Raw genomic sequence first — 18,481 nt, 5'->3', positions numbered from 1 at the left:
CATTTAGTTTTATTGTAACAAAGCAACTTGTACACTTTTAACATTTAAAACTGAGCATGATCTTTCCTTTCCAGTGAAACAAAATTTAAAAATAAACAGGAACAAAAATTACAATAGAGAATGTCAATTCCAAATAAGATCCTAGAGGTTCTGCTGATTCTCCCATTGAGTGGTAGGGCTCAAGTCATCATTAGGAGATAATTTATTTTAAAAGTGTCATCTTAAACTGGAAGGATGTGTGTCAAACATCACAATTAAACATGCCAAAGGAGAAGCCATGTTGTCAAAATGTCCACTTAACCCACCCAAACATCTCAGACCCACCCTTTGCTGACCTCTAGAATCCCATTTTTTAAAGTTTTTTTCTTTTTTTAAACAAAAGAAAGTAGACAGAAAGATGTTGGTAAATGCTAACTGTCCATATTCACATAGAGACCCAGTGTACTCTCCCAGCCCAATATACAGAGAAAGCAGGAGGAAAGCTAGAATTGAATGCTCCGCTACATAGGGGCCTAGAGCCCTCCAGCTTCCAGCAGAGCGAAGGGAGCAGGTTTTCCTTTTTTCCCACAGAGCTGGGTGATGTTGATTCTATACAGTTTTTGCTCAGACAGGAAGGGATAAAAATGAATTTCTAACAGAAAGGGGTAGAGCCTCTTTTCCCATTGTATTCTGCTGAAGGTATTTCCCTCAAAATAAGTTGAGAACCATAACGTAGAGAAAAGAAACCTCAAGAACAGGGCGACTGAGCACAAGAGGGAAAAAACAAAAACAAAAACCAAAACCAAAAAAACTGCAACGTGCTCCCAGGGACTGGAGAAAATTAAAAAAAAGGAAGGTTGGAATTCATCAGTGTTTTTTTGTTGTTGTTGTTGCTTTTTTTTTTTTTTGAGACGGAGTCTCCCTCTCTCGCCCAGAGCTGGAGTGCAGTGGTGCGATCTCGACTCACTGCAACCAACCTCCGCCTCCCGGTTTCACGTCATTCTCCTGCCTCAGCCTCCCGAGTAGCTGGGACTACAGGCGCCCGCCACTACGCCCGGCTAATTTTCTGTATTTTTAGTAGAGATGGGGTTTCACTGTGTTAGCCAGGATGGTCTCGATCTCCTGACTTCATGATGTGCCCACCTCGGCCTCCCAAAGTGCTGGGATTACAGGCGTGAGCCACCGCGCCCGGCCTCCATCAGTGTTCCATTAGTCATCTCCTTCATCCTCCTCTCCTTCCTCCCCTTCATCATCACCTTGGCTCATGTTTATTTATTAAAATTATTTTGGGCCGGGCGCAGTGGGTCATGCCTGTAATCCCAGCACTTGGGCGGCCAAAGCGGATGGATCATCTGAGATCAGGAGTTTGAGACCAGCCTGGCCAACAGGGTGAAACCCTGTCTCTACCAAAAATACAAAAATTAGCTGGCGCGGTGGCGCGCGCCTGTAATCCCAGCTCGTGAGGTGGGAGAATCGCTTGAATGCGGGGGCGGGGGGGGGGGGGGAGCGCGGGGGGGGGGGGGCGGGGGCGGGGGCGCGGAGGTTGCAGTGAGCCGAGATCGCGCCACTGCATTCCAGCCTGGGAAACAGAGCGAGACTCCAACTCCAAAAAAAATTTTTGGTTTTCTTTCACTTCGACTTAATATAGTTAAAAATATACCCTCCAAAGAGGTATTCATTTCTGGGTGGGTTAAATGCTACCTATTCCAAAACAATTTTAAACTGGTTTATATTAGTTAAAATAATAAAAAGGACAAAGTAGTCCCTGTAGACTAAGCTGCCGCTGCCCGAATAAGAAAAGCTAAAGCAGCTCATAAAATTTAAAAAGTCTTCCTTTCATCATGCCTCCTGGAAGGTAGCTATCAAAATTTTAGGGTTTAGTATAAAGTCTAAGATGCTCAGAAACATTAAGACAATTGTCCTTACTGTGCCACCGAAAGGCTAAAGGGAGTAAGCTTTTAACAAAGGTTTAAGGGAGTAAGTCCCAGAGTACAAATTGGATTTCACCGACTGACTGTTAAAGCTTTCAGGTATCAGCTGTTGTCCCAACGAACTTTCCAAAGACCTTGAAGACCGGCAGCCAAACCGCCACTCTGAAGGGCAGAAGTGAGGAGAGAGGCAGAACTCCCCCCTCCCCAACCCTCTGAGATGAGAGGGCGACCGCGCGACGCTCTGGGCTGCTAGGTCTCGACTCGGTAGCCGGAAGTCCTCCAGCGTTCGCCTGTAGGAAGCGGAAGTAAAAGGGCGGCCGGCAGCTGGGCAATTGCTTTGCGAGGCTGGGTGTTGAGCCGAGCCGCGGGAAAGGCGCGTGTCGGCTTCTCACTGGCGCAGCCTGCACCGCCGCTGCCGCCTCGCCCCGCCCTGCCCTGCCGTTGTCTCTGGCACTGTGGCGGACTAACCACGGCCCAGGCATGGGCTGCAAGGGAGACGCGAGCGGTGCGTGTGCCGCGGGTGCGCTGCCGGTGACAGGTACCCAGGGGTGGCGTGAGGAGGCCTCGTGGACAAAGAGAGGGTTTGGGGCGCAAGGCGACCCTGTGCCCCCGTCACATTGAGCTTCCGCCTCTACCGTGACTCAGTTTCCCCTCCGGTGTCCTATCCCTTCCCCTATTCGCGAGCGCCCCGAGTTGCCCTCAGTGATCTTCTTGGCAAGGTATCGCTTCCGCGGGGGTGGCGGCGGGCTCTGTTCAGCGGTCTTGATTCTTCTTTGAAGAGCTTTGGATCCTTGTGCCAAGTGCAGAAGGAAGTGGGGGAGGTATCCTACTATGGATTTAGACCAAGCTTGATCCTCAGTGAGTTGAGAAGAGCACTTTGCAGGACCCTGATTGCAGAACGACGTACTTTTTAAAATAGATTTCTATTTTCCTTAAAATGAATTCGGGTTGATGCGTATTGGTTACTGTTTTCTTTTAACACTGTGATCTGTTGGCTGGAAATTGGATGATCTGGTTTCAGTTTTAGTGTGGGACCTGCCAGAATGAGATCTGCGTCCGTCGCCAATAACTTATAGATGTGAACTGTTTTTGTTCCTTGGCCAGAATCTGCAGTTGTTTTGCATTTCTTGCCAGATTTGAGAAGGAGCTTATTTGTTCGTTTGAAGTCCTGGGGTCTTTTGCCTTATTGTGCTACACTAACTGTTTTGGAAACATTCATTGATGCACTTGCCAGCCAATTTTAGTGTAAAGTGCCCTCTTTCCTTCAAGAATCTTACACTTGCAAGCGTTTGAAGACATTTTAAATAGCTATTTAATAGCACCACAAAACTTGGAATAATTGTAGCCTGTTCACTTTGCTTTTTTTTTTTAAGCCAGTCGAATTTAGCAACACTTGACTTGCTTTTGATAAACTTAGCTGAAGCTTATTTTTTAAAAATTCTTATTTATTTATTTATTTATTTTGTAGAGATGAGGTCTTGTTACATACCAGTCTGATCTTGAACTCCTGGCCACATGAAACTTACTAAAGGAAGTGACCATAATACTTTGTACAGTAGCATAACACATTTATAATGCGCATTGAACTTCAGGGGAGTATATTAAAGTAAGAAGAAAATTCGCTTAGAACTTTCCTGCAGCTGTCTGTGAGCATTTTCTTTTTTTATTTAAGTTTCCCTGTAACAATACAAGATGATGTGATAATTTTCTTTCTTTTTTTTTTTTTTTTTTTGGGGGGGGGGATGGAGTTTCACTCTTGTTACCCAGGCTGGAGTGCAATGGCGCAAGAGACAGTGTTTTAATTTATTTTTTTATTTTTTGTTTGTGAGACAGAGTCTCGCTCTGTTGCCCAGGTTGGAGTATAGTGACATGATCTTGCTAGCTGCAGCCTCCACCTCCTGGGCTCAGGCGGTCCTCCTACCTCAGCCTCCTACGTACAGATGGTTGTTGATAGTTGGGCCTAGAACTTGTTAAAGAGTGTTTTCTGTTTATTCATTATGCCGCAAGTATAATGCCTATGATCATGCCAAGCCACATGGCACATTCTGATGGCCATTATCTCAGACTGTTTCTCTTTATAAGCAACATTTAAGAAACCCTAGGGTCAGAATGATAAAGGATCCTATAAAATGAAGACATACTCAAACCAGAGACCACGTCAGTGAGATTCTTACCTCTGCTTCTCTGGATAGTCTTTTCCTCTGGTTTTACCTGTAGAATTAAGAATGTGGGGTCAGGGTGGCAAAGCTCTTTTTTAACATATAGCTTTCCTCCTTTTTTCGTCTCGAGTGGTGCTGCACCTCTCCCCAAGAACACATACTCTCTCTCCTTTTTGAAAACAGTGTAGGGGGCGCTCGAGGCAGGCCACAGGTTCATAGGATTTTCATTTTACCTATCTTGCAGTCCTAGGCATTTTATAGCATCTTTGCTCTTGGTGCCACACTCCTTTCGTGTTGTTTCCATTCATGCCTTAATGAACGAGGCCTGTGTTTATTTCATTTTGAGAGCCTTCTATGTTTCAGGCATGATGCTAGGCGTGGAGACTATGATAGACAAAACCCCCTGCTCTTGAGGAGCTCCCATCAGTCCCCAAAGCCAACCTGAGTGTGGATCTGTCAGATTGGTTGGTTGGGTTGCTTCGGTTCCAGCTTCAGGCCTGCTCCTGTGGTTTCAGGTTAAAACTATTCCTTTCTCAGCCACCTGTCTCCCAAGAACTTTGGCCACAGAAAATCCTTGGACTTTCCTTGGTTCTCACAATAAAGCACTTTGCTCAGTCTGAGTCTGCACAGAGTATGGCTTTTTACCCTTTTGTAAAGCCAGAGAACCAGAGAAGAGAGCATGGTATTGTAGAAGCAGGAAGGTGTGGGTTCTAAGCACTGCTATTTATTAGTTAGGCAAGGTACTCAGCATCTTCGAGCTTTCACTTATTTTTAAAGTAGAGATGGTAATGTTTCATCCATGCATGCAGCATATTCATGGACTGTCTTCTGAGTGCCAGGCATCATGCTGTGCACTTCGGTGAACAAAGTAGACATGGTTGCTCCCCTCAGAGAACGTTAGTGCCCTGGGTTGTTGTATGTAAGGATTAGATAACACTGTGTATGTAAAGCACCTAATACAATGCTTAGCTCAGAGTCATTGCTTGTTAAATGCTGAGGTTTCCTCAGGGGACTTTGTCATACCCCCAGTTTCCTCCCCACTCTATATGCCATCCATCTGGGGTTACTGTGCAGTGGTGTTCAATTCGTCATCAGGAATCACCACTTTCTGGGGTGTACACATCTAGACCCCTTCAGGACAAATTGTAAACATAGCTAATAGCGTAATACTGCTAGACAGTTCATATGATGCTCTGTCTCCAGTTTATAAACTCATTGACTCAGTAACGCCAGATTAAAAAAAAAGAGAAAAACTCAGTAACTTTTGGGGAGAATTTTTTCTCTCAGCCACAGAGGATGTATTTCCAATGCGTATTTTTGAGGCTATTTGATAACGATGATGTACTACTCTGTAATTTAGAAGATAGTTTTTTCTTGTGATAAAATGTTTTACTACAACAATCAATTCTGGTATAGTACTTGGCATTTTACAAAGTGATTTTTTTATTGCCTCTTCATTTCATTTTCACATTGATCCTGTGAGGCAGATACTGTTATTCCTACTTTAATAGTCTTCGAGACTAAGGACCTGGGAAGTTAGGTAACATATATATTGTTAAACTGCTAGTACATAGCAAACTCAGGAATTGATCACAGCTGCCCTGATGCTAAAAGGTTCCCTTTTTTACAAACTGTGTCTATTGTGTCCTGTAGAGCAGGTTTCTGAGGCTGCAGTCTGTGGGCCTGTGGGAAAGGGTGTCTATGGTTAGTCCTAAGAGAATGCTTTTTTTTTTTTTTTTTTTTTTGAGACAGAGTCTCTCTCTGTCGCCCGGGTTGGAGTGCAGTGGCGCGATCTCGACTCAGTGAAACCTCCACCTCCCGGGTTCAAGCGATTCTCTTGCCTCAGCCTCCTGAGTAGCTGGGATTACAGGCACCTGCCACCATGCCCGGCTAGTTTTTGTATTTTTAGTAGAGACGGGGTTTCACCACATTGGACAGACTGGTCTTGAACTCCTGACCTCAGGTGATCCACCCATCTCAGCCTCCCAAAGTGCTGGGATTACAGGTGTGAGCCACTGCGCTTGGCCAGTCCCAAGAGAATTCTTAAGTTGTACATGAAAGTTTGGGTCCTTGCTTGCTCCTCTGTGGGAAATGTCAGTAACTTTACTAGATTCCAGGAAAGGCCTACATCCTCTTCACTCACCCAGCCAGGAATCACTGCTACCAGGTTTCATTGTATAAAATCTAGTTTGGTTATCTCTAATTTCAGTAGGTTTCATTTTTGTGTGTGTATTCTTCCGTTTCTGCAGCCTCTATAGCAGTTTTTACAAATGTTGATTTTGAAAAACACTTCTGAGTGTTTTTATTTATAAGTGTGATGTTCTTCTCCTTCTTCTTTTTCTTCCTCTTCCCCTTCCCCTTCTTCCCCTTCCCCTTCTTCCCCTTCCCCTTCTTCCCCTTCCTCTTCCCCTCCTCCTTCTTTCTTCTTTCTTCTTTCCTCTTCCTCCTCCTCTTCCTCTTCCTCCTCCTCCTCCCCCGCTCTCCTATCCTGCTCTCCTCCCGTCCCGCTCTCCTCCGTCCCGCTCTCCTCCCGTCCTGCTCTGTTGCCCAGATGCAGCATGGTCCTCCTAGGCCCAAGCTATCTTCCCACCTAAGCCTCCCAAGTAGCTAGGACCATAGGTGCATGCCACCATGCCTGGCTGATTTATTAATTTTTTTTTGGTTTCCAAAGAAGCTGGCAGTGCCTGAACTTAAAATGCTGCTGAAAGCCACTTTTCTATTTGTTATAATTTATTTTGCTTTTGACCATCATTCTTCAGAGATACTGTATGTTCGATGAAGCAGGATGTTAACACAAATGATGCTTTTTATAAAAAGCAGCTATTGACTGGTTCCCAATGTGGACAGCCTCCCTCAATGATAGATTTTGTAGCCAATATTAAGGAGCTGGGATGAGACCGAGGTGAGCCTTACCAGAGCTAACATTCTGAAGCCCAAGGATAGTTTAGTGCTTCCCACATAGTCACGCCCCCTTTTAGTTCTCATTCAAATGGGTAGAGCTCAGGGGAGGTCCGATTAGGGTTCTTTTAGGTGGACTTTGGGGATGAAAATCAGAGAAATCTGCAGCTGGAGACCTTTTTCTGAAACTGGCTGCTGTCTGTGAGGATCTTAACAGGCTTGGAGCGGCTGCGGAGGGTGTCAGGAGGCCTGCATTGTGTGACCATCCACTTTGCCAGCGACCCTAGAGCCCTCATTTTGTAGGTGGGACAGTTGGCTTGGGAAGCCACTAAAATTTTACATTTCTTTATTTCAGAACCTGTCTGAGTTTACATTTGAGACCCATTACGTTAGTTTCCTAGGGCTACCACAACAAAGTATCACAAACTGGATGGCTTAGAACAATAGACATTTACTGTCTCACGTGCTAGAAATCCTTACTCAAGGTTTCACAGGACCACGTTCCCGCTGAAATCTTCGGAGGAGAATCTTTCTTTGACTCTTCAGCTTCTGGTAGTTTCAGGCATTCCTTAGCTTACAGTATAGTTTTAGTGTGTGCCTCTGTCTTCACCTGGTGGTCTCCTGTGTCTCTACATAGTTTTCTGTCTGTGCTGTCTTTCTCTGTCCAGATTTCTCCTCTTTATAACATCAGTCATTGGGTTAGTGCCCACCTAATAACCTTGTTTTTAACTGATGACCTCTGTAAAGATTGTATTTACAAATAAGTTGACATTACGAGGTACTGGGGTATAGGATTTCCATATCTTTTTTGGGGGACACAGTTCAATCCTTAATACCCATCATTTATATTTTCATCTATCTCAGCTTTATTTGCTTTCATGCTTTATAAAATATGGTTGTGTGCAACCTGGTGTGCCACCAACTGATTTTTATACCCCTGTATAGTGTAGATTGCTTGAGAAATGAAGCAGAGTCTGTAGGAAAGAATGTAATAACCTAAATGCCTTCAGTTACATGTCAGTCACTCAGCAAATATCTGTTGGACTAGCTAGATATTAAGTGCTATTATATGTCAGAAGCATTTCTGTTTCGCTGACTTATGTTATTTTGTGTCTCCAAGTATTAGGATTGTTATGTTGTGTCTCCAAGTATGAGGTTAAAATTACCTTGTAGCAGGCCAGGCATGGTGGCTCACGCCTGTAATCCCAGCACTTTGGGAGGCTGAGGCAGGCAGATCACCAGGTCAGGAGTTTGAGACCAGCTTGGCCAACATCGTGAAGCCCTGTCTCTACTAAAGATACACAAAATTAGCAGGGTGTGGTGGTGCATGCCTGTAATCCCAGGTACTCGGGAGGCTGAGGCAGGAGAATTGCTTGAACCTGGAAGGCAGAGGTTGCATGAGCTGAGACCACATCACTGTACTCCAGCCTGGGCGACAGGGCGAGACTCCATCTCAAAAAAGAAAAAAAAATTTTCCTTGTAGCAAAACTTCTTTTCTTTTTTTTTCCTTTTAGGAGTTTGCTATAAAATGGGAGTTCTGGTTGTACTCACTGTTCTGTGGCTGTTCTCCTCAGTAAAGGCCGACTCAAAAGCCATTACAACCTCTCTTACAACAAAATGGTTTTCCACTCCATTGTTGTTAGAAGCCAGGTAAGAGAACATTTTTTTTCCCTTCATGTATTTGAGTATAAATATAGGCTCTGACAGTGAGCATTCAGGAGCTTTTTAAGGAGTGAGATTATCATCAAATGCATTTATCAAGAGCCTCCTTCAGTGTACACTGTGGGATGTATTGTACAAAGGCTGTTAGGACATAGCATCATTCAGTAGGACAAGGGCTATGTGGGTTTATAGAGATATGTAGGAACTTTAGACAAATAACTGTGTTGGATAAGTTAGTATGTTACTTTCCAAAAAGCATAACAAGGGAAGAGAGGGTTGTGTTTGTTTATTTATTTTTGGAGACAGGGTCTCGCTCTGTTGCCCAGGCTGGAGTGCAGTGGTGACATCTTGGCTCACTGCGACCTCCGCCTCCTGGGTTCAAGGGATTCTCATGCCTCTGCCTCCCTAGTAGCTGGAATTACAGAAGTGCCCCACCACACCCTGCTAATCTTTGTATTTTTAGTAGAGATGGGATTTTGCCCTGTTGGCCATGCTGGTCTCGAACTCCTTAGCCTCATGTGATCTGCCCACCTCGGCCTCCCAAAGTGCTGGGATTACAGATGTGAGCCACGGTGCCTGGCCAGTTGTATTCAAATTTTCTCCTTATTTGAAGGAAGTTTTAAGAGGTGATTGATAAAAGGAAGAGAAGAGGGCTTAGCAACATGGGGGAAAGAGGACATATTTCCCTTAAGAACCTGGAAGAAGGCTGGGCGCGGTGGCTCACGCCTATAATCCCAACACTTTGAGTGGACGAGGTGGGTGGGTCACCTGAGGTCAGGAGTTTGAGACCAGCCTGGCAACAATTAGCTGAGCGTGCTGGTGTGTGCCTGAGCATCAGATTAGGAGATTATGCCCGTGCAGCTCAATCTTTCTTTTTAAGTGATAAAACGTTGGCTAGGTGCGGTGGCTCATGCCTGTAAATCCCAGTTCTTTGGGAGGCTGAGGTGGGTGGATTGCTTGAGTCCAGGAATTTGAGACCAGCCTGGGCAACATGGGGAAACCCCATCTCTCAAAAAAAAAATAGCTGAGCGTGGTGGTTCATGCCTATAGTCCCAGCTACTTGGGAGGCTGAGTGGGAGGATTACTTGAGCCCAGGAGGTGGAGGTTGCAGTGAGCCGAGATCACGCCACTGCACTCCAGCCTGGGCAACAGAGCAAGACTCCGTCTCAAAAAAAAAAAAAAAAAAAAAAAAAAAAAAAAGACAAGGGAAAGAAGTTATCTTACGATTAAAATGAGTAGAATTTTTCGTAAAACAATAGTTGTCTTAAAATTAGTGAAACACAATATAGTAAATAATTTCATGAGAAATTTTGTGTTCCAAGTGTGCTTTTTAGCTAGTGTTTGTAAATAAATATAATGAGATACCTGTCTGTATAGGTAGGGCTTAAATGCTTGTGGATGGAAAGTTATTTGATTGTATCTCAAGTGATGTAGAGGTGGAACTAGCAGAGACTTTCCAAAGGATAAGTGTGGGTAGATTGAGCAGCAAGCACTTGGTAAGTCTCAGTGTTTGAATGTGCTAGAAATTTGGACTGTCACATCACTCCGATCAGCTTTGTGGTCTGTCTTCTTCATCTTCAATTTAGAATTTTTTTTTTTTTTTTGAGAGTTTTTGAGACAAGGCCTGTCTCTGTTGTTCAGGCTAGAGTGTAGTGGTGTGATCTCAGCTCCCTGTAACCTCTACCTCCTGGGCTCAAGCCATCCTCCCACCTAGGCCTCCCTAGTAGCTGGGACTACAGGTGTGAGCCACTACCCCTGGCTTATTTTTGTATTTTTTATAGAGATGGGCTTTCACCGTGTTGGCCAGGCTGGTCTTGAACTCCTGAGCTCAAGTGATCTACCTGCCTTGGCCTCCCAAAGTGGTGGAATTACAGGTGTGAGCCACCATGCCTGGCCTCTAGAATTTTATATTCTAACATTTTCCCCTTAATTCCTAGAAAAATGTGGATGAGTAATTTTGTCATGTTGATTGTGTGAACGAATGGTTGCACCTCTTAAGGAAAAAGCCTTCTTTGATATTGCTAAAAGGACCAGTGGGAAGGGTCTTGACTAGCTCAGGAGCCTAGCAGACTTTCTGCTAAATAGACTTCCTTCCATCGCCTCTCTCTGCCTTTCTTTCTCAGCATAGAAGTGGCAAAACAAAGACAAAACCATTGTATATATTTTCATAGTGATAACTAACTTGATAAATGGGTCAAGCTTCTCAAATGTCAGAACTTTATTAGATACAGCATAGTTGTAAAAGTGAAGTGGCTCTTTTTCTAGAGTTCTTATTATGGGGAAAAAAAGCCCAACAAAGCAAATAACAAACAAACAAAAAAGCAGTGACTGAAGATATTTTGAGACTGCCTGAGCTGGACTGCCTGAGCTGGACTCTAAAAACTAAAGTTTTTCTTTTCCTTTTTGCTAATCTTATTTTGGATGATTTGTTTGGTATAAAATCTGTCATTGAGATTTACAACCCCCCCCCCCCACCCTACTTTTTTTTTTGAGACAGAATCTCATTTTGTCGCCCAGGCTGGAGTTCAGTGGCGCCATCTTGGCTCACTGCAACCTCTGCCTCCCAGGTTCAAGCCCATTCTCATTCTCCTGCCTTAGCCTCCCAAGTAGCTGAGATTACAGGTGTGTGCCAGCACGCCTGGCTAATTTTTATATTTTCAGTAGAGATGGGGTTTTACGATATTGGCTGCCAGGCTGGTCTGAACTCCTGACCTCAGGTGATCTGCCCTCCTTGGCCTCCTAAAGTGCTGGGATTACGGGCGTGAGCCACCGGGCCTGGCCAAGATTTACTATCACTTTCTGTATCATTTTGTACAATTAACTGTAACAGGTGTTTTTGTGATATTCTGTTTAACATTCTTTTTTTGAGATAGAGTTTCCCTCTTGTTGCCCAGGCTGGAGTGCAATAGCGTGATCTCGGCTCACCGCAACCTCCACCTCCCAGGTTCAAGCGATTCTCCTGCCTCAGCTTCCTGAGTAGCTGGGATTACAGGCATGCACCACCACACCCGGCTAATTTTGTATTTTTTTTTTTTTTTTTTTAGTAGAGATGGGGTTTCTCTCTGTTGGTCAGGCTGGTCTGGAACTCCCCGCCTCAGGTGATCCACCCGTCTCGGCCTCCCAAAGTGCTGGGATTACAGGTGTGAGCCACTGCGCCTGGCCTCTGTTTAACATTCTTACCCTGAATTACATTTCGTTACTTTCACTTTTATTTACACTAATTTCTTGATATTTGTATATTCTTGATCATTGTCCTAGAAGATTCTTACAGCATAAAACTATGGACTTTTGAGAAAGAATGCTAAAATTGCCAGCTCTAATTGCTCAATATTTTCAGTTTCTTTGATCACTGTGAAGTGGACAGGGTATACTGTTTTCTTCACCAACTTCCTTATCACAGACATCTCCCCCTTTCATGATATCCCTGGTCATTTGACATTTTGTTTTATTTTTATTAATTTTTTTCCTTGGCATGTGAAGTAAGAGCTACATTTGCCATTTTGGTTTACTATTTTTAGGCCCCTTCTCCTGTGGCTATTTGTATACAGTTTGCCAAGGTAATACGACATGTAGGCAACTCATAGAAATGAACTATGCTTATTTGAATCCACTTAGTATTCACCTCCGGAGCTAGCAGAGCCCACCATTCTTCCTTCTTATGTCTGTGGGAGACCCTGATGTTGGATCAAGGCACTATGTCCATCTGGTTAAGGATGAAGGGTCAAAATCTTTTACTATACTTTATGGCATGCTGCCACCACAGATCTTTTGCCTTCCTTGCATCTATCCCTTAGGGACTAAAAATATTCCTGTTGTGTATTTTTAGATTGGACCTGATGTTTGTGAAGGAGTTGTAGCTTTGTGGTTGTCTATGAAGTGATATTTATCTTTAATTGAAGTAAAACACTAAATATGTTTTCTGCAGCTGTAGCTACAGAAATATTATATAAGGAGGTATTATTAAAATCCAAACCAATAATCATTTACTGAGTGCTAAATTTTGTAATGACCCAAGAATGTAGCATGATAGAGGTATAAATTAAATAGACATGAATTTATATTCCAGCTTTTCCATTGACTAACTCTGTGTCCCTAAGAAAGTCAGTAGCTTCTCTGAATGGCAGCTTCTTTATTTGAAAAACGGTTATATCTGAGGGTGGCCGTGTGGATTTGAGGACACGAGTAAATATGCCAGGCTTAGTGACCGTCACATTGTAGACCCTCCTTAAATATTAGTTTCTTCCCTCCTAGTTCTACATGGAAGGAAGACCAATGCTGATCTCCCGCAATAGCTTTGGAAATCTAAGAAAACAAGTTGCCACCCAATTTGTACTATCTTGTGGGCATTCATTCTGGTTGTTTGTAGTTTTTTTGTGTTGCAGATTAAAAACTTGTCCTAGATTATGGCATTTCAAAACATTTATATATGGAGAGAATGGTATAATGTACTCTCTCCATACCCATCATCCTGTTTTACAATTACCAATTTAAGTACAATAACCACCATCTCCTCCTGCACTAGAATATTTTAAAGCAAATCCCAGACATCATATAATTTGTAAAATCATAATTTTTTTTTTTTTTTTTTTTTGAGATGGAGTTTCACTATTGTTGCCCAGGCTGGGGTGCAATGGAGCGATCTTGGCTCATGCAACCTCCACCTCCTGGGTTCAAGCGATTCTTCTGCCTCAGCCTCCTGAGTAGCTGAGACTACAGGCGCCCGCCACCACCCTCGACTAATTTTTTGTATTTTTAGTAGAGATGGGGTTTCACCATGTTGGCCAGGCTGGTCTCGAACTCCTGACCTCAGGTGGTCCACCCACCTCAGCCTCCCAAAGTGCTGGGATTATAGGCGTGAGCCACGGCGCCTGGCCTGTAAAATCATAATTTATACTCAGTGGAATAAGTATTATATAAGAAGCTAAAAAAACAAAAAGCAACAAAAATATGCTGTAAAAAAAGACAGCATTTCTTTAATAATATCTTGTATTGTTATTCTCTCCTCTGGGTTGTTTCAGTGGATCTAGTAAGTAATATTAGGACTGTTCCAAGTTGAGACCTTGTAAGACTTTATGTATGCAGTGGGGTGAAAAGAAGGTATGTTTCAAGAAGTTTCCCTGTAATTGTATGAAAAGCATGTATTTATTTGTGTGTGGCCTTTACTGGGAGAGTCTTAGCCTGATTGAATCTGTTCTCACCACACTGGTGAGTGTGTCACCTTGCCCCTCTCTGCTTATCTTGTGAATGTGCCTTTAATTAATTAATTTAGTGTTTATTTGCACATCCTGATGTATCTGTCTTAGTACTTGTTTTCTTAGACTATAAGCTATGCTAAGCTTGGCGTGGTGTCTATGTCAGTTACTAGAAAGCCTAGAAAAATACTACTTTCAAGGAGGCATTGAGAAATTTAATATATTATGATAATGGGTATTTTCAGAAACCTATTTTTAGAGAAGCTGTGCATTACCAGGAAATGTTTCTTATTTTTCCCATATTTCTGTGTCTAGCTGTGGAGTAGAGTGAGATTGTACACCCCAGTGTTGACAAGTAATGGGAAAGTCTTCCTTTGGCTAGGTAAGCTGAGATCCAGATCTGTAGTTTGCTTTAAGACAGTGAAAGATCACCACTGCATTAGTATTATGGCTCAGAGGAGAAGATAAGCAATTGACATGAATCATTCAATTACTACATGCGTTTCCTTGTAGGGGTTTTAGACTCTTGAATGAAGGGAAATTTAGATTGGCCATTATTTTAGTAGAATAAGTCGAAAAAAATTAAGATGGCATTAAGTTCTTGGATGTGATTTTGTTAGATCAGTGCTAATTTTAAACTAAGTTTGGTGATCTTGAAAATTTGGATTTAGGAGTGTTAAAAGATTACAACATGCTGCCTTTATTCTCAGAAATTTTTCTACGGTTCATATTTTACTGTGGGAGAACTTCAGGCAAAACATATTTTTTGTTCTTTGTAAGGCCTTTCAGAAAATAAGTAAGCAGAACTAGTACTAGAATCATCAGTTCCTAATTCTGCTTCCACTACTCATAGTATTTTTGTCAGTGGGGTTTCATAAGCTTTCTTTATATTGAGACTTTCCTTTTATGTTTTTATTATTCCAGGTTTCTTAAGAAATAGCTATTAAGAAAAAGTTCTTAATAGCTATTAATAGCTATTAATGAAAAAGTTCATAAGCTAAGTTATTAATAATTAATAAGCTGATAGGACTTGATTATCATTAAAAAAATATATATTATACATAAAGGAGTATTATATATTATAGATTAAAAGTCAAACTATGGACATTTGGAAACTTCAAAACTTATTTTTACTCTCTTTAGTAATATAGTTTATATTAGAAAATTTTATTAAGTTGTTTTATTTCTCATCTTTTCTCCCAGTGAGTTTTTAGCAGAAGACAGTCAAGAGAAATTTTGGAATTTTGTAGAAGCCAGTCAAAATATTGGATCATCAGATCATGACGGTAAAATTGAAGCAAATGCTTCTTTGACTTTGGTGTCTGGGAAAATATTAGGAAAAAATTGTCTCTTTATAGTATGTGTGGCATGGCAGTTAATGGAAAACATTGTTGTCTTTAATGACTGGAGTTATGATGGTGGTCAGGAAGAGCCAACACAACACAAATTATTATTTTTGAAGCAATTTATACCTTTGGCTATAAGTGGTATCTTTGTTTTTTTCTCCTCTGGTTTTTGTTCTATCATGATCCTTTATTAAAGTGCTATGTGAATATTTTGTGGAAGTACATTTCATTTTAAATCATTCAGTGTTAATAACCATCTAATCTGATTCACTGTTTTTGTTACAAACTAATTACACAACTGAGCTATTATCTGTTAAGTTCATTATCATTAAGTTAGTATCATCCAGAGTGTTTTCCATTATGCCTGCCAGCCACCCACAACTTGAGTGTTAAGGTATCAAATGAATGATTATCCTGTAAAACCTCATTTGCAGTTTTTATGATGTGCTTTCACATTTTTTAAACTTTGTATAAGCTATATAGGGTGTAAACATTAATAGTTGGAGATGCTGATATGTGAGTAGTTAAAACCTTGAATATTAATTTACATTGACAGATATAGGTTATTATTATTATTTTTTTGATTTTTATTTTTTGAGACGAAGTCTTGCTTTGTTTCCAGGCTGGAGTGCAGTGGTACGATCTAGGCTCACTGCAACCTCCGTCTCCCAGGTTCAGTCATTTCTCCTGACTCAGCCTTGCAAGTAGCTGGGATTACAGGCATTCGCCACTACGCCTGGCTAATTTTTGTATTTTTAGTAGAGGTGGGGTTTCCCCATGTTGGCCAGGCTGGTCTCGAACTTTTGACCTCAAGTGATCCACCCGCGTCAGCCTCCCAAAGTGCTGGGATTACAGGCATGAGCCACTGTGCCTGGCCAGATATAGGTTCTTACAGAAGAGGAAATGTTTCAAAATTGTGTGACTGCTGTTGATGTTAATGGGTTGTTTTTTTTTTTCTTCTTTTAAAGTTATTTAATTATTATTATTTTTTAATACAACAGAGATGAGGTCTCACTGTGTTGCCCAGGCTGGTCTCAAACTTCTGGGCTCAAGTGATTCTCCCACCTCGGCCTCCTAAAGTTCTGGGATTACAGGCATGAACCACTGCACCTAGCCTGTATTGATTTTTTAACTTTTTAATTTTTATTAAAATAATTCATATTTTAAAAGTTGTCTGAATCTTTTTATTTTTATTTTATTTCACTTTTTTCACTCTGTGATCTAGCCAAAGATTTATTTTATTTATTATTATTTTTTATTTGGGCTAATTAAAACTTTTTTTTTTGTAGAGTCAGGGTCTCGCTGTGTTGCCCAGGCTGATCTCAAACTCCTGGGGCTCAAGCAATCCTCCTGCCTTGGCATTCCAAAGTGCTGGGATTATAGGCGTGAGTGACTGCACCCAGCTAGATTTTATTTTATTTTATTTTATTTATTTTTTCGAGACAGAGTCTTACTCTGTTGCCCAGGCTGGAGTGCAGTGGCGCGATCTCGACTCACTGCAATCTCTGCCACTTGAGCTCAAGCTGTTCTCCTGCCTCAGCCTTCCGGGTAGCTGGGATTACAGGTGCCCACCATCGCGCCCAGCTAATTTTTGTAGTTTTAGCAGAGACGGGGTTTCGCCATGCTGGCTACGCTGGTCTCAAACTCCTGACCTCAGGCAATCCACCCACCTCAGCCTCCCAAAGTGCTAGGATTACAGGTGTGAGCCACCAAGCCCGGCCTAGTTTTGATTTTAGAGACAGAGTCTGGCTCTGGAGGCTGGAGTGCAGTGGTGTGATCATAGCTCACTATAATCTTGAACTCCTGAGCTCAAGCAGTGTTCCTGCTTCATCTTCCTCAGTAGGTGGTATTATAGGTGTGTGCAGCCAGGCCTGGCTAATTTTTAAAGTTTGTAAAGATGGGTCTAGCTGTGTTGCACATGCTGGTCTCAAACTCCTGGCCCCAAGACATCCCTGCCCCGCCTCCCGCCTTGGCCTCCTAAAGTGATGGGATTACAGGCGTGGGCCACCAAGCCCAGCCTGAATCTTTTTTTTGGCGATATAGATATGTAAAGATTTTAAACAAGCATCTGTAGGTTTTACTAATTTAAAGGCAACTAGAATTAAGTTATCAAAAAATACTTTATTTTTAAGATTTTATAGAACAAATTTATCAAAGTGGGTTTATAATCAAATTTGAACTTTGACATTTAAGACATTTTTTCAGTAAAAATGATAATACATATTCATTAAAGCTATAGGAGTATGAATTCTATGGCCAACATAAAAACATGTTAAACATTTTATTTGTTTGAAATATTATTTATATTTCTGCCACCCAAAGATTGACACCATTAACATTCTGGCATCATTTTGAGATATGTCTTATCTAGTTTTATGTAGAGGATGCTATTGCAGTATAAAACCTTTTATATTCTGCCTCATAAAATGTTAATATTTATATTTTCTTTTTTACATGGAACATTTTATTTTCATTATTTACTTATTTATTTATTTTTTGAGACAGAGTCTCCTCTTGCTCAGGCTGGAGTGCAGTGGCACGATCTCGGCTCACTGCAACCTCTGCCTCCCGGATTCAAGTGATTTTCCTGCCTGAGCTGGGATTACAGGTGCATGCCACCTCGTGTGGCTAATTTTTGTATTTTTAGTAGAGATGGGGTTTCACGATGTTGGCCAGGCTGGTCTTGAACTCCTGACCTCAGGTGATCCACCCACCTCCCCCTTCCAAAGTGCTGGGATTACAGGCATGAACCCTGCCTATTTCTATTTTTTTTTAAAAAGAGACGCACTATGTTACCAAGGCTGATCTCTTGAGCTCCTGGGCTCAAGCAGTCCTCCTGCCTCAGTCTCCTAAAGTTTTGGGATTGCAAGCAAGAGCCACTGTGCTTGTCTTTTAAAATGGAAAATTTGAGTTTTTTGCATGGATATATGTGATTCTGAAGTCAAAGCTATATAAAACATTATACACAGAGAAATCTTGTTTCTTCCTTGACCCTGTTCTTTCTGTTTCTTTCCTGCTTTTTATAACATTTTAAATTAATTTGTTTAGCCTTCAGTGTTTTTTATAGCAAGTATATACATATGTATTCTTATTTCTCATTCTTTCTCCCGGTTAAAAAAAAAAAGTTACTATGTACATTGTTTTGTGCCTTTGCTTTTCATTTATCCTGGGGATTTTTTCACATTCGTATTTGGATTTGTTTTTTTCTTTAAAATAATTTGGTCCAACTTTTTGTTTAAATGCTTCTTTTCAAACTTTACAATTTCATCAGTATTCTTTAATACTGTGTAACTTCCTCATGACACTGCTCAGTT

The 18,481-nt window shown here is 41.7% G+C and overlaps 1 protein-coding gene across 9 annotated transcripts in view; it reads left to right on the top strand.

Moving 5' to 3' along the window:
- The first annotated feature begins 2,202 nt into the window (after window positions 1-2,202).
- The window catches only part of UGGT1 (UDP-glucose glycoprotein glucosyltransferase 1), a 112,751-nt gene continuing 96,472 nt past the window's right edge, over window positions 2,203-18,481 (top strand). For 2 of the 9 annotated variants that reach the window (XM_054477100.2, XM_054477098.2), the window contains exons 1-3: window positions 2,203-2,448; window positions 8,482-8,617; window positions 15,025-15,107. In XM_054477100.2, the coding sequence (XP_054333075.1) occupies window positions 2,391-2,448; window positions 8,482-8,617; window positions 15,025-15,107 (277 nt within the window). In that variant the 5' untranslated portion in view covers window positions 2,203-2,390. Of the gene's footprint in view, window positions 2,449-2,477; window positions 2,630-3,378; window positions 3,557-8,481; window positions 8,618-14,136; window positions 14,204-15,024; window positions 15,108-18,481 lie in introns of those variants that run through there. The other 7 variants (XM_054477103.2, XM_063647329.1, XM_054477102.2 and 4 more) reach the window with 7 other exon arrangements.

The sequence above is a fragment of the Pongo pygmaeus genome, chromosome 11 (genome assembly GCF_028885625.2).
Source record: "Pongo pygmaeus isolate AG05252 chromosome 11, NHGRI_mPonPyg2-v2.0_pri, whole genome shotgun sequence".
Lineage (NCBI taxonomy): Eukaryota > Metazoa > Chordata > Mammalia > Primates > Hominidae > Pongo > Pongo pygmaeus.
The sequence above is the reverse complement of the archived record's forward strand: the minus strand, read 5'-3'. Positions and strand labels throughout refer to the sequence as shown.